General features: G+C 34.6%; 2 protein-coding genes across 3 annotated transcripts; both read right to left on the reverse strand.

Moving 5' to 3' along the window:
• Nucleotides 1-270: 270 nt before the first annotated feature.
• Nucleotides 271-9,316, reverse strand: Dnapol-alpha73 (DNA polymerase alpha subunit B). Its single transcript, XM_072892692.1, has 7 exons — nt 9,008-9,316; nt 8,221-8,452; nt 8,053-8,107; nt 2,543-2,637; nt 1,090-1,881; nt 788-1,000; nt 271-635 (listed from the first exon to the last, which is right to left on the reverse strand). Exons 1-7 carry the CDS (start codon nt 9,084-9,086, stop codon nt 320-322), a joined length of 1,782 nt encoding a protein of 593 aa, XP_072748793.1. The 5' UTR covers nt 9,087-9,316; the 3' UTR covers nt 271-319.
• A 350-nt stretch (nt 9,317-9,666) lies between these two features.
• On the reverse strand, nt 9,667-13,686 carry Dppiii (dipeptidyl peptidase 3). Of its 2 annotated transcripts, none has more exons than XM_072892557.1 (4): nt 13,106-13,277; nt 12,342-12,639; nt 10,465-12,226; nt 9,667-10,296 (listed from the first exon to the last, which is right to left on the reverse strand). In XM_072892557.1, exons 1-4 carry the CDS (start codon nt 13,258-13,260, stop codon nt 10,139-10,141), a joined length of 2,373 nt encoding a protein of 790 aa, XP_072748658.1. In that variant the 5' UTR covers nt 13,261-13,277; the 3' UTR covers nt 9,667-10,138. The 2 variants fall into 2 exon arrangements, with proteins under 2 accessions (XP_072748658.1, XP_072748659.1); XM_072892558.1 differs by lacking the exon at nt 13,106-13,277 and adding an exon at nt 13,480-13,686 and having other exon boundaries at nt 9,668-10,296.
• Between the last annotated feature and the right edge of the window lie 326 nt (nt 13,687-14,012).

The raw sequence follows: 14,012 nt of genomic DNA on the forward strand, positions 1-14,012 counted from the left end.
AAGCAAATCGATCCTTCAATTATGATTTCGTTAAATCTTAACTCTCAAATCAATTATAAAATTCTTTATATACATATATAAATCAGTGTTTGAATTTTCTTATAACAAAAAAAACCATTTAAAAAGAATCTATATTTGAAAGAAAAGGTAATTTAGAAGAGATATATAATTAAATATTAAAAGAAAAATAATAGGACAAGGAAGAATTGTAAAAAAAAAAGATATATTATAGCAACTCATATTCTCTCAATGTTATATATAAATATAAAAATATTCAACTGTTTGATTATTACATACACATTTTGTTATCCTAAAATTATCAAACTCTGACAATCTCATACGAGATATTACTGGAACTCCATTTATCATCGAAAGCCGGTTTTACGCTCAATCTGGCATAAGCGTGCTTGTACATGCGTTCCGGATTCAAAGTCACGCACTCGTTGATCACTTTGCAATAAGATCGCATGTCGGATGGCAATATTAACACATGCGGTTGCTGATCGAAAAACGCATGCTTTTCCCATAAATCCGTGTCCACGTTTAAATCCTCGGATGGAGGATATACAGGGTAAAAGCACGTTTGAGCTAGTACATGATCAGCCAGACGACCGAGTCTGTCACCTGTTACGTTTCTGAAAATAATGCACGCATTTTTATATATATTTTTTCTAATAAAAATTATATTTCTTGTTTACAAAATATGTATTATAATATAAATGTAACCGAAAAACATTATCTCGTTATCGTTACATTTTATAATAATTACAATCTGTAATATACTTACGATATTTCTTCTTTGCCGATGTGTTTGATTACGTCGACCGATGTAACTCCAACCTTCAAGCCGGCAACATCCAATATACAAGGATCTGGCATCAGTTTTAAATTCCGATAATTTTGCAACTTTTTATTAAAAACAGTATACTGAGGAGTTGGAAATATAGGTTCGTGATGTGCGTCGCGATTAGAAGCTACCAACACGACTTGCGTGCTCTTCCTATAATAAGATACATCTAATTATAATAAAAATATAATCTATTTGCAAATCAATCTGTATATAATTATAAGAAGAAATATCCTCTATACCTTGTAGATTCCATTATCCTCGTGAGAATCTTCTCAAAGAATTCTTGATGCGTATCCCTAATGAGATTATTTTGTACTTCGGAGTGCGTATATTCGAGGAAAGGTCCAACGAGTATCAAAACATGCGGTTCTTCCGACGCGATCTTCTCCATCAAATCCCACAACGGCTGGTAGAGCGTGTTACTGGACGCGGTAAACGGACCCGCCGCGACGAAGATGTTAATTTTCGATTCGAGTCTAGGCGCGGATGCGGACGGCGCGTACGCCTTCGCGAATATCTTTTTGACGTATAATGCATCGCCTACCGGATTAGTTGCCTCGACCGCTACAATCTGCCCCGAGAATACCGAGTACTGTTTCAGATTGCGAAAGTCCAGATCGATCGAGTCGGCCATTGAAACGCCCCTCCGTCTCGTGCAACCCTCCAACGTCACTGTGTTCGCGGATTCCTTCTTCGCGTTGATGCGACCGAACGTCCGGAAGTACGTCTGATTCACGCTCCGTACGTTCTTCACGTAACGTACTTCGGCAGCGACGTTACCGGTCTCTGCCGTCGTTGCTGACCACGTTTTGAACAGCCTATTGCCCAAATTCTGACCCATCAACGTGAGAAGATGTCCCTGTTTTGACAGGATCTCGTACATATACCTTGCGTCGCTGGGAACGTGGGGTTCGTCGGACTTCGTGATTTCGACTTCGTAATCTCCTGTCCTCTTCCACGACGCGACGGTCTCGCCGGCGGAGAGCAGAATCTTTCCCTTGTCCGTCACATTACGCTGACTCGGTGTATTTCTGAAAACAATAACAGAATCTTTTTGTGCGATGCATATAAACTTTATTCAACTTTTTTTACTTGACTATATAATACTATTTTTTCACAGAAATTATGTAATCTTTCATAATCACGAAAGCAAAGTAATCGTAATAAATCTTTAAACTAAATTAAATGTAATAAATTAAGTCAAAAGCTTATGTACTAATATATACATATTTATGTTATAATAAGAAATGTTTGATATTAAGGCTATAAAAAAATGTTTAATATTAGTCACGATTCAAATAATTATACATTTTTGGAAACATAAAATACGAGAGAACGTATTAGAGTCTAATATGCTAATATAGTCAAAAAAATGTAAGATAAATCTGACATTGGTCCAATTAAAGAAAAAAAATATTAATAACTTAAAAATCTCAAAAAATCTTTATTAATCATATTTATATCTTTTACATAAATAAATGTCAGTTTTCCTCGGACATTTTTATACATATTACATCAAAACGAGTATTTAACATGCTCAAATTAGGTAGAACAATTTGTATATGAAAGAATCTCTTTAATTAATATCTCAATAATATTAGTTAGAGAAAAAAGATAATACAAAACTTTTTATATAAAGTCTCAGTCTATTAATGTGACAGATTTGAGCCTATTGAAAAATTCTCTACTTACGAGTTTTCGGCGTAGTTAGCTGAAGAAAGCGAACACTCTGGAATTTTTGTTTTACCTGTCTGAACATTCGTATCAATCTCTGGACTACGCGTACGCTGCAACGAGACAAAAAAAAAGACGCATTACCCATCTTCTGATCACACATCAAACTCGACAGTCAATGAAGTCAACATAAACGTAGGTGAAGTTTAATAAAAATATTGAAAAGCTTCTTTTTAAACCACCTTATATTTCTAAAATTAAAAATTATGTATTACACAACATTATGAGGAAAACTTTGCTTTCGTAAAATATAATTTTTTAAATATAATTTAAGATAATTTAGAGGTCAGCTTTTCATTATATCTGGCAATATTGTGGTAAATCATTTTTCAGAACGCTATATATGAGAACTATATGACGCAATGATAAGTAAAACGGAAATGTTTATTTATATATGTACAAATATTTTTTTTTCTAATCATTATATCTAATGAGATAAGATTGGATGTTTACTACGTATACTTACAATTATCATATTTAAAGGAGAAAGAAATTTTAATATATTATATTATACATTTATATTAACATCTTCAAAATAGAGTAATGTGTAGACTTATATTTCCTGATTTAACATTTTTTTTTACAAATGATATAGATTATATATATATATATATATATATATATATATATATATATATACACAACATAAGTTTTTTGTAGCAAAATAATGAAGATTTCCATCATTAATTTGGTCTCTAGAGCATACATAAATTTTACGAAATATATAACATATATTTTAATCCTTAAAGATCACATATAAATCATTCTTTTGGATTCCTATGAATATTATATCTTACATATGTATATATACATAAAATGTGTAAATCTTTTTTTTAATTTTTGATGTACACGATCATTTTCTACAGATGTCATAAATTTTTATAGATCTTTTCAAGCACTTTTAAGATAGCTAAAAATGTGACAAGATATTGTGACTTATATGTGATCAAAAACAGAACAAAAAAAATGTGTCACCTACAAAGTCAACGATATACATATTTACATTCGAAGGAGATATTTCCGATATCAAGATAGATTACCGTAGACGAGTATGTATCTAGTCACGAAATGATACGATGCACGTGCACCAAATTCGTACTCGTCTATGGAATTACTTTCTTCCTTCGTCTCTCTAATTTGTCGCCAAATGTTTAACCGATTTACAATAATTTCGCAATTCACGCGTTTCATTTTTTAAAGATCTCACAGACTTATTATTCAATTTAGGAAGAACGCATTACTTCGATATATAGTTATTTCTCGATTATAAAGAATTAAGTGTCACGCGTTTGTCTCGAATCAACAGATGATTGTTGTCGGGCAGCATTTCATCAATTTCGGCGATTTTTACGAGCTTGGCTGCGATGCACGAACTTGCTTAATGAGTGTGGATCTAGTCACAACTTTATCGACCGTGCACTAGACCATCACTCATTCGGCAAATTCGGAAAGAAATCGTCCGGCCTCGTGGTCGTCTTCCCTCCTCCAAGGGGTTGGCTTGATCTGGCAAACGCAAATAAAAAAGAAAAAAAAAAAAGAAAAAAAAAGACGCTTCGCTAACGCATTGTGTACACGCAAATACAGCAAGAGGAAAACAACGATGACAATCGCCATTGCTGGTTATAAGAAAGGTTAACTGCGATTAACCTGTCCGCTCTCTTAACGCCTGCTTTATTACGCATTGTTTCAATCAAGTTCAACTTCTGTCAAGAGACAGTGTCCCTCGTTCGCGTTCGATGCCGTCCGATCCGCTCGATCCAAGTCGAACGATTCGTTCTCGGTTTCGAAACGCGATTCACGACTACTAGTAGCGTACGTTACGTTACGTTACAAGAGTAACGCGTTCCTTCGCACCACGTAACATGTCCTGTTGTCTCCCTCTCACGCTCTTTGTCCCTCTCTTTCTCTCTCCCTCGTTGAGTGCGCGACGAACCGCGAAGGTTATCGAGCATTAGCAAAACGAATTTTTTGCTGCCGGCAGAGAAATATTTTAATCTGCTTGTCAGCAGAGACATTTTAATTTTCTGATAAAATGTGAAGGGGATCCCGGCAAATTAATCGGTAGTATAATCAAGAAGAGGAAGCGAATCCTCGTCTAAAAACAAATCGAATAAACTGAAATTTCTGTTTTTCGAAAGTTTTTTAACTTACTCGCCTCAAGTACATCTTGTTGACTATAAGCTCTGTTTATCGGATAGATTACTATTTGTATCTATCTGTGTTTATATAAATATTATCGTTGAAATTAGTTTGACTTTTCGTTCGAACCATCATTTTTTATCAAGCTGACGGGATGAGAAGATACAGAAAAGACACTGATTTATTGAGATTTTTTAACTCGATAATTCCGTTGCTATATCGACCATGTTAATCTCGGATTGTATAATCGTTATAGAAACAAAGATGTACTATCTATTTAATAAGTAACCTCTACAGACTTGTTTCCATATATAAATTATTCGAATGTTAAATGTACTAATATATATTTGCCAAAGAAAAAGTATATTAACTCTGCTTATCAGCGCTCTAGATAAGAAATAAGATTTATAGTTGTACCTTTAAAATTTAATCTCTAAAACTCCCCAATTATTTTTAACATAAATCTTCATCTCTCTCAATACTTTTGTCAAGGAAAAATTGACTCTAAAATGCTCGAGAAAAAAATTTGGGGAAAAAAAAAAAACATGATTTTATCGATCCACAATATTTACATAGAAACAAATCCTTAAAGGTTACTTACGAGACCAAAAGTGTCTCGACCGACTTTCCTTTCTCTCTTCGCTCCAATATTTTTTTTCCTGCTTTATCCTTGACATCTTTCGATCTGGTGTCCCCGTTGAAAAAGTACGTTAACTTTTCAACGGTCGTACACGCGTCCCCGATGAAACGATCCAACCGTCCCGATCGACTGTTCGCGCGCGTTTAGAGAAACGTCCACGGATATTGATCTATCTCATCTGTGAGTCACGCGGCGTAAAGGATAGAGATGAAAGAAATGCCCGACGGACCGAAAGCCGTACGGGCGAGGGAAGAGATTGGAACAGTTGTTGCTCAATTGTACTTAATTGATAGAGAGCTAGAGAGAGAGAAGCGGGAGAGAGAAAGACACGAGCATGCCTACGCCACGAGGATTACAACCCGTTGCTCGAATGCGATATTCGCTAGATGCAAATTATTCGCGTTGCCGATCGGCGGGAACGCGGGACGGCTTGTCGACGATGCTCGTTGAGTGATCTCGAAGAGAAAGTTTATGGCAAGCGAACGATAGCCATCCATCGGTGAAAGATTCGCTGGAAAATTCTTTAACGTCGTACCCCTTTTAAAGATTTACCTCCTTCCTCTATATAATTTAAAAAATGTAAAAATGAACGAAGTAAATAATTATATCAGCAATCTTGAAATATTAGAAGGAAGGAAATTCTATGAATTTAACAAATAATGAAACTCAAAAGAGACGGCTTTAAAGAAACAATGACCAGAAATAGAGATTCAAATTTTGTCACCGTTAAAGGAAACAATATATGTATTATTCCCTGCAATGTGACGATAAAAATATTAAAAACGAATTATTATATTAATTTTGAATCCTTAACGGCGATAAAATTTCAATTTCAATCTCACATTCATACTGACCTTTCTATTCGCAGTTAAAGAAAGCTATCTAACGCAATCACGTGTACAATATTTTTCGCGAAAAACCCGTAGTCGAGATTGATTACAAGCGATATTAAAGATAAAAAGGAGCAGAATCACGCCGTGCGGTTCGTGCAACAGGTTGCAGCAACAGGCGGCGCGCGATCAACAGGATTCATCGAACCAACGGTCGACGCACTCCGCGTGTCCGCGCGTCTTTTCCCACGCATGCGCACGCGCGGGCGTCCGCGCGGCGCATATCACGCGAGATCGATTCCTCCGATTTCCGCTTTCGCGATCGCGACGTGCACCGTCGTCGTGAGAATACGCGGTCGCCACCGCGGCCAGACGTATCGTCTGCGCGATAATCGCGATGACTGTTCGCCTTGGCCGAGCTTTGCTCTCGCGCCGACAATCCATCATGGCCGCCCAAGTTGCCGCTTCTCTCTCGCGTTCGTCGCATCATCACGTAACCGTGTGTCGGCGGCGATACGTAACGTTTTTTTAGAGACAAAAAAAAAAAAAAAAAAAAAAACAGCACCCACATGTAACACATGACACGCACACGAGCGTCAGATCGATGCGCGCTCGCCGACGAGAGATTTTACGCGGAAACCGATCGTTTCGGCGGATCAATCGCGGGGGCCTGGATTAATTGAAGAAGGGAATTTCACTCGCGACGACGCCGTGTCAGACGCCGATGGTGGCGTTGCATCGACGACGCCATCGAGATTACCGAGCCATGTAATAGCAGTCCGTAACGGTACGGATCGTGTAACTGCAAAGTATATTAACTCGACGAGCAGCGAGCGGAAAATAATGCGCGAGCGTGAATCCGTGCAAAGTCTTAACCCGGGATGAGATTCGGAGAGATCATGCGCGGACGCGAACGCGAGCGACGAACCGACGACGGTACACTGGAGTCCTTGAAAACTGAAATCGTGCCCTTCGAAAGAAATCTACTCGGAGGGAGGGGGGGATAGGGGAGGGAGAAGGAAAGACCCTCTCTTCCTCACCACGCTGGAGCAGCGCGCTCTGTCCTCGTTCCACCAATAGAAACGGGTTGTCTCCCCTCTTCCCCCAACCCCCTTCCCCCTGCCTTCAACGATGGAATATCCTTCGTGGAAGGGAGAGGCGGGATAATCTGGACGATTTTTCTAGTGGAAATTATATATTATATTTACGTATATACTTTTCTATGCGAAAGGTCCTTTAATGGTATTTCTTTTGTACATCTCGGTTTACCTGTCGATTTATACGTTTCGGAAAAAAAAAAAAAAAAAATCTAAAGCAGCTTTTCAACGAACTTTCAAGCGGCATTAAAATGTGCGTACATATGAGAAGAAAGCGATGCGACGTAACGAAAAAATGCGAACAAGGGATACTATAAATCAACCGCAAGGAATGCGAGACAATGTTGGCAGAATGGCACGAGTCATACATAATACACCTCTTAGTATTTTTTGAAAGAAAATCGTTTTATTTCAATGTTTCAAAAGAACCTCTGTAGAATTTCCTTTGAGGAATAGCATTGTGATAAGGCACTTCAGGTATTAAGATTTCTGCCATTCCAACAACAGATGTCTCGTGTTAACGTCCAGTCACACCAAGTTCAAGAAGCTTCAAATATTTGCCATGTTGGCAAATTACATTTTCAAAACAAACTGACCATGTGCTATATATATTATTTTTAAAGGAAATTTATAGAGAATAATGATTTAATAAAATAAAATCAAGTATTTGCATATTTCGTAATTAAGGAACATCTTAATTAAAGTTATATATTGCTGTCTTTTATATAACAAACCAAATGAATAAAAGTAATAAAAACTCACCTTTGGTGGTTTGGTTTCAACACAGCCATACATGCTAAGCATATCATCGTTTTCACTATATATAATGTTCACATGTAAGGCACAATATATGCATCAGAGTTCAAATTATAATACTTGTCTACATGTCAGAGTAGAGGCAATAAAATTTCATAAAATATTGAAGGATACGTATCTCTCTCTCCGCTAAATCCTTGTTTATCCATTGTACTTTGTTTTTTATTTATATCATTTTCCATGATTAAACCATGCAATTTGTAATCCTTTTTCAAGACTGCATTTTCCATGTTAACGAGAGTGTCAAGAGTAGGATCAATGTCGTTGTTGTTATTGACACAAAAAGTAAGCCACAATTCTGTAAGCTTCTCCACATCCACATCGTAAGCTTCACAAAGCTCGAAACCTATGCCATAGTCACATAGTTATTAATTTCAATTAAAATGTCAGAAAATAGAATTTCAAATATTTTTACAGAATACAGTCAGCATAAAGTAATATTTAATATTCTAGTTGATTTAGATCAAACTTCATCAATATTGTCTAAACTTAATTTATATTGCTATAATTTTTTTCATGTTTTTACTAAACTGGAAAAATTAAAATTAGAAAAAAATTTTTTAAACATATTCAATTATATGATCAAAATTAACGGTATTTTTTTTCTTCAAATCTCTTACATTGTTGTAAATACCCAAGATATTTCTCAGTTTAAAAGTAAGGTTATACGAGAACACAAAGAGAAATAAAATCTCTAAATCCTTTTTGCATTATACATAAAATAGCCGTTTTTAGAAAAGATGTACATTTATTTGATCAAGGATGTAATGTTAAAGTTTTAACATTTAATTTTCAACAAGTTTTATGTATGTGATCACATCAACATAAAGCGCGGGAGCGTAATTTCAAGGAAAAATTTTCAATATCTTTATAAATTATACAAACTCGAAGGAATGCTTACATTTGTCGAGAATGGCATCACTTTCGACTTTACAACCCAAATCTTGGAACAAATTCCGTAGAGAATCTTTCTTTTCCATTTTGCATACAGTCACATTCACCGTTTTCGTCTACTCTTGCCGCCAAAACCCTGCAGATTCAAAGTTCAAACCATAGACGCAATATGTTTATATAGAGTAGCGTAACTCTAATGCATTTTCGAAAATGCTTGACTGTTATTGGTCAATTTGCTTGCGACCTTACGTTCTACGGCCATTGTAGATGACCCATAAACGTGTATTGGCAAATAAAGTGCGCATGCGCGAAATAAATTTCAATTTTCTCTCACACTCCCCTAAATAAAGAAATAAAAAATGTAAATGTTTGTAATTATGTAATTATGCTATGTACGATATTATATATAAAATTAATAAAAAACAGAAAACAAAATTTGACTTTTCAGACACTTAAATATCAAATAATCAAATTTAAACGATATTTAATGTTACATGCTAACTTGTTTATGACTTATCTCATACATATATATATATATATTAATAAATAAATAAATTTAAAAAAAATATATATATATATAAACACGGACATATAAATTTATAAATATTTCAACTTATAATTGTAGAATAGAGAATTGTATATATATTTTTATTATAATTATTTTTTTATATGTTTCATACAAGCTCGGAATATTTCTACTTTTAAATAAATTTGTTCTCAAATTTTCAATGCACATTTATTATTAGTGCTAAATATAGTTATCCAAGTTTCATTTAAATTGTGTTTACAAATTTCACATGTTAGAAAAATATATAAAACTTAGCATATCAAGGACAAGTATTTAGCGATAAATGTCACACTAGATATATATCATTTTGTCCGTATAATACCTGTAATCATTCGCACATGGATATAGAACTTTGGATGCTTTGTGAGTAGGTAAACTGTTGCCCTATATGTACATATTCAATCTTGAAATTGAATCAACTATTGTTGTTCATAGAAATAAAGTATCGCAAAACTTAATATTTTTAAATAATATATGCCCTATCCTTATATGAGTAACTAAGTATATATAAAGATGCTACATGGAATTTTTTAAATTTCAACAATTGGGTCCATAGACACAGTATTCTGATTAATTATTTGTCGATACAAAATGATGTTTATCTTTGTTCCAAAGTTCTATCAATATTTGAGATATGTCTAAATTTGGAAATCTCTCTATCCACGATTGAATAAGTCCTGTAAAGGAGGATTCATAATTCTTCAGTACCACATTATTAGAATCAAAGCCTGAAACAAATAAAAAAATTAAAATTAAAAAAAGTTTATTGGTAAAAATCACAAATAAGTATATACAGTTTAGATAACACATATATCTAAAGAAAATCGTCTAAAGTTATGTGCAAAACATGTCTTAATTTTGCGATATAGTTATTAATTTCCTATTTTAACACGTACCATCAATAAATGTATTTGGTTGAACAAAAATCTTCCTTGGTTCTTTGCGAGACAGTATTATATTTCTCCAACGACCCCACGGATGTGTTCCACTTTCAGGCACTTCGCTATATTTGTCATACATTTCCTTGGCTGACTCAATATCTCCCATACTCTTATAAACGTGCAATTTTAAGAGAAAATCTCCGATGGCCTTTTTACCGACCGTGGAAATCTTCTTTCTATCCACAGTCATTAAAAGATTCTTTCCCTCTTCTGTTTCGACAACATTAACGAAATCCTGTCCCGCTTCCAAGCATACTCTAAGCAAAACATAGCGTGCTTGAGCATGAGCTTGCGACCACGTTTTGGTAGACGGTTGATACATCTCGAAGGCTTTAGCAAAACCACCCCACAAAAGAGATAGCCAGTTCACATAGACTATGTCGTCTGCTTCAGATCCTTCAAAATTGAATATATTCAACACTTCTTTCTCTAAACTCAAGTAAAGACCAACTGCCTCTGCCCTGCATTCCTCGTACGAAGATCCCATAGCGCCAAACTTGGAGTCATAGGTCTCTCCTTTTAGGAAGTACTTGTCTATTTTATTTCCATTTAGAGGATTCCTTACATTTTCGCGATCAAAGTTGAAGCTATCTGGCCCTGTCTGTTTAAAATATTTACCGGTACCATGGCCGAGAAGCTCATGTAGACCGACTTGTACTTCGAAGCTAGCTACTCGGTATTTGTGCATCAATGCCTGGTCGGTTTCAGATAGAAACGGAATCGCGCTAATGTCTTTCATATGCGCGGGTAAAACGTTTCCTAAAGATACATTCTTAAAACCTTCCAATTGCCTTATCTCGTCGTAATTCGGGATATTTATTCCCGCTGGAATACAAGAACCTGCGAACGTTAGAACATCTAAAGAGGTAAAGTCCGGCCTCAAGAATGTGTCTTTCTCAAAATCACTGTTCCATGGTAACTTAGGAATGAATTCTTCGGCTCTATTAACTAATGTAGCGAATTTCGCAGACATTTCTCTATTCACCATCGCCACAAAACCCTCAAACTCTCCTCGTTGGCCTGCCGGATCTCTATATGTCTCAATGAAACCGATATAAGTCTCGATAGCAGGTCCTTTATCCTTTATCCAAAGACGAGAACCATTTTTATGATCATTCAAAGATCCTGTTCTAAAATGGTCAATATACCTATCCAGCATATCTTTCTTGACCTGATTGGATGCGTATTCCTTGGCTTTCTCGAGGTTCTCCACCACAGGTACCAAAAGTTTACTGTAATCTCCCCTTGTAATTTTAAACCTAGCATTTCCATATGTTTCCTCGGATAGTGTTATTTTAGGATCGTCCGAAGTTTCCACAGATGCCAATTTGATTTCATATACATCAATGCATTTATCATTAGCAGAATCGTGTGTTATCGTCTTGAAGCATCTTGCATTATAGGATTCCAGTCCCTTATGTTCCATAAATGCATTGACCTTATCTGCGTCCTCTTTAGTACAGTTTGCAGAGAAATAAGTTGTAATACCTTTATCACTTAATCCCAATGACTTTAACTTGCCATCTAAGGAATAGAGGACGTTTGATATGTTATCCCAAATATCGTTTATCTCTTTAGGATTACCCTTATAAGCCTTTGAAGCTTTCACTATTGTCTCAAATGCATTTTTGGGAAGATTGGGGATAATTTTGGTATCACCCATAGCTTTATAATTTCCTGCATTAGCAAATATCCCACAACTGTAAACTAGAAAAGCCTAACAAAAATATTTTATTTTATTTTATGTACATATTTGTTAAATAATTTATAAAGATAAAAAAAGACAGCATAAAAGAAATATATTGGAAGTAGAAACAACTTCTTCTTTTTACCGTAAATTCATCTTCGATAACATTGGCACTTATGGCAGCATTTTTCAATTCGTCGATAGGTTCAGCAAGATAGATCTTATGTAACAATGCAAATATTAATGGAGATTCCGGTGATGTTTGTACCAATACTATTAATCCTCCATTCCATGCTGCTTGACTCAAATAATGGGCATATAATTTCTCACTTTGTGTCAAAGCTTTAAATGCAGTTTCACATTCTAATGTAACAACAGGCTGATTGTTGGGTAATGTATATAAAGTTATATCCACACTCATTGTTGAATATGCTTGTTTCACACTAAAAAAAAAACAAAAAATGTATGTTACAAATTTGAAGTTATCTATGCAAAAATTAACTATATATTATTTAAAATACGAGTTCTTATTTACATCCATGATAAATAATACAAATATTGCTTGAAAAAATAATGACGCTGAATAGTGATCTTATTGAAAGTGCTTAGTCAACTATGCTGATTAAATTTAAGACAAAAATTTCAAGTCAATGAATGATTTCAAGATTAGATTTTTCAATATTATTATATACTCATAATATTTTCAATAATATTATATTATGCAAAAATTCCTTCTTATGTTTATTCATGACATAAAAAAGGATCATGTAAATGGTCAACTAAAGTGATTTTTTTGTATTTATAACATTGGAATTCGTTGAAGTTGAATAAATATGTCATTAAGATATCACTTATTTTTCATCTAACAGAATTATCTCACAGACATCACACACCACGAGTATCGTTTACCGCCTGAATTCTCGACTTGTATTCTTTTTCTGCGTACGATGGTTTCTACAAAATTTGCTTTGCGAGTAACTTTCGTATGGCAACGTAAAATACGATCGACTACTATTGATGACAGCGATTAACCTGAATGCATATAAACCTCGTGACTTTAACATACTGTCAATGTCAAAAGAGCTCTAGCTCTAGACAATGATAAAAAAAAAAAAAAATGACGTGGTGGAGTAAATATATATGTCACTTCAAATAAATAAGTTATTTCGTTTGCGCGCCTTTCGCGTAAAATATAATAAATTTTGAACACTTTTGGGTATCGCTACCAATAGTAATAAAAATGTATAATTTGTATGTGATTTCAGAAAGTTTTGTTCACTTACCAAGTTAACAAAGTTGGAAGCAAAGAAGGAGACTGCAGAAAGAAGACAAGAGTTTAATAAGCTTTTTATTTTACTCAAGTAGATCGAGAAAGATAAGATAAACTCGTTTCAAAGGTGCCTTAGGTGTTATAAATGTATTCCTGTTACTATGTGACCATTTTTCGAAAGAACGTATCGTGTCTAGATACTTTTTATAAATCGAGGCTACTTGAAATAATGCCTTATCATTCTCTTAGGACGCGTTTATCTTTAATTACTCGTGTATCATAATTGTTGGTTAAAATAATAAACTATATTTTTATATATCAATTAATTTAATGTTTCAAAATGCATATATATGCTTTGAAAAAATAGTCAAATTTCTCAAATTTTAAATTGCAATTGAGCAAATCTATTCTTCCAATTTCTTTTTCGAGTCCATTGCAAGTTACAAGTTCCTTATAACAATTTTTAATTCAGATATAATGATATAGGGAGCCTCCAGCAAGAAACAGTGTCCATTAGTGTGAGAGAGAACATATCAGTGTGTCTCA

This window comes from Anoplolepis gracilipes, chromosome 5, assembly GCF_047496725.1.
Source record: "Anoplolepis gracilipes chromosome 5, ASM4749672v1, whole genome shotgun sequence".
NCBI classification, from domain to species: domain Eukaryota; kingdom Metazoa; phylum Arthropoda; class Insecta; order Hymenoptera; family Formicidae; genus Anoplolepis; species Anoplolepis gracilipes.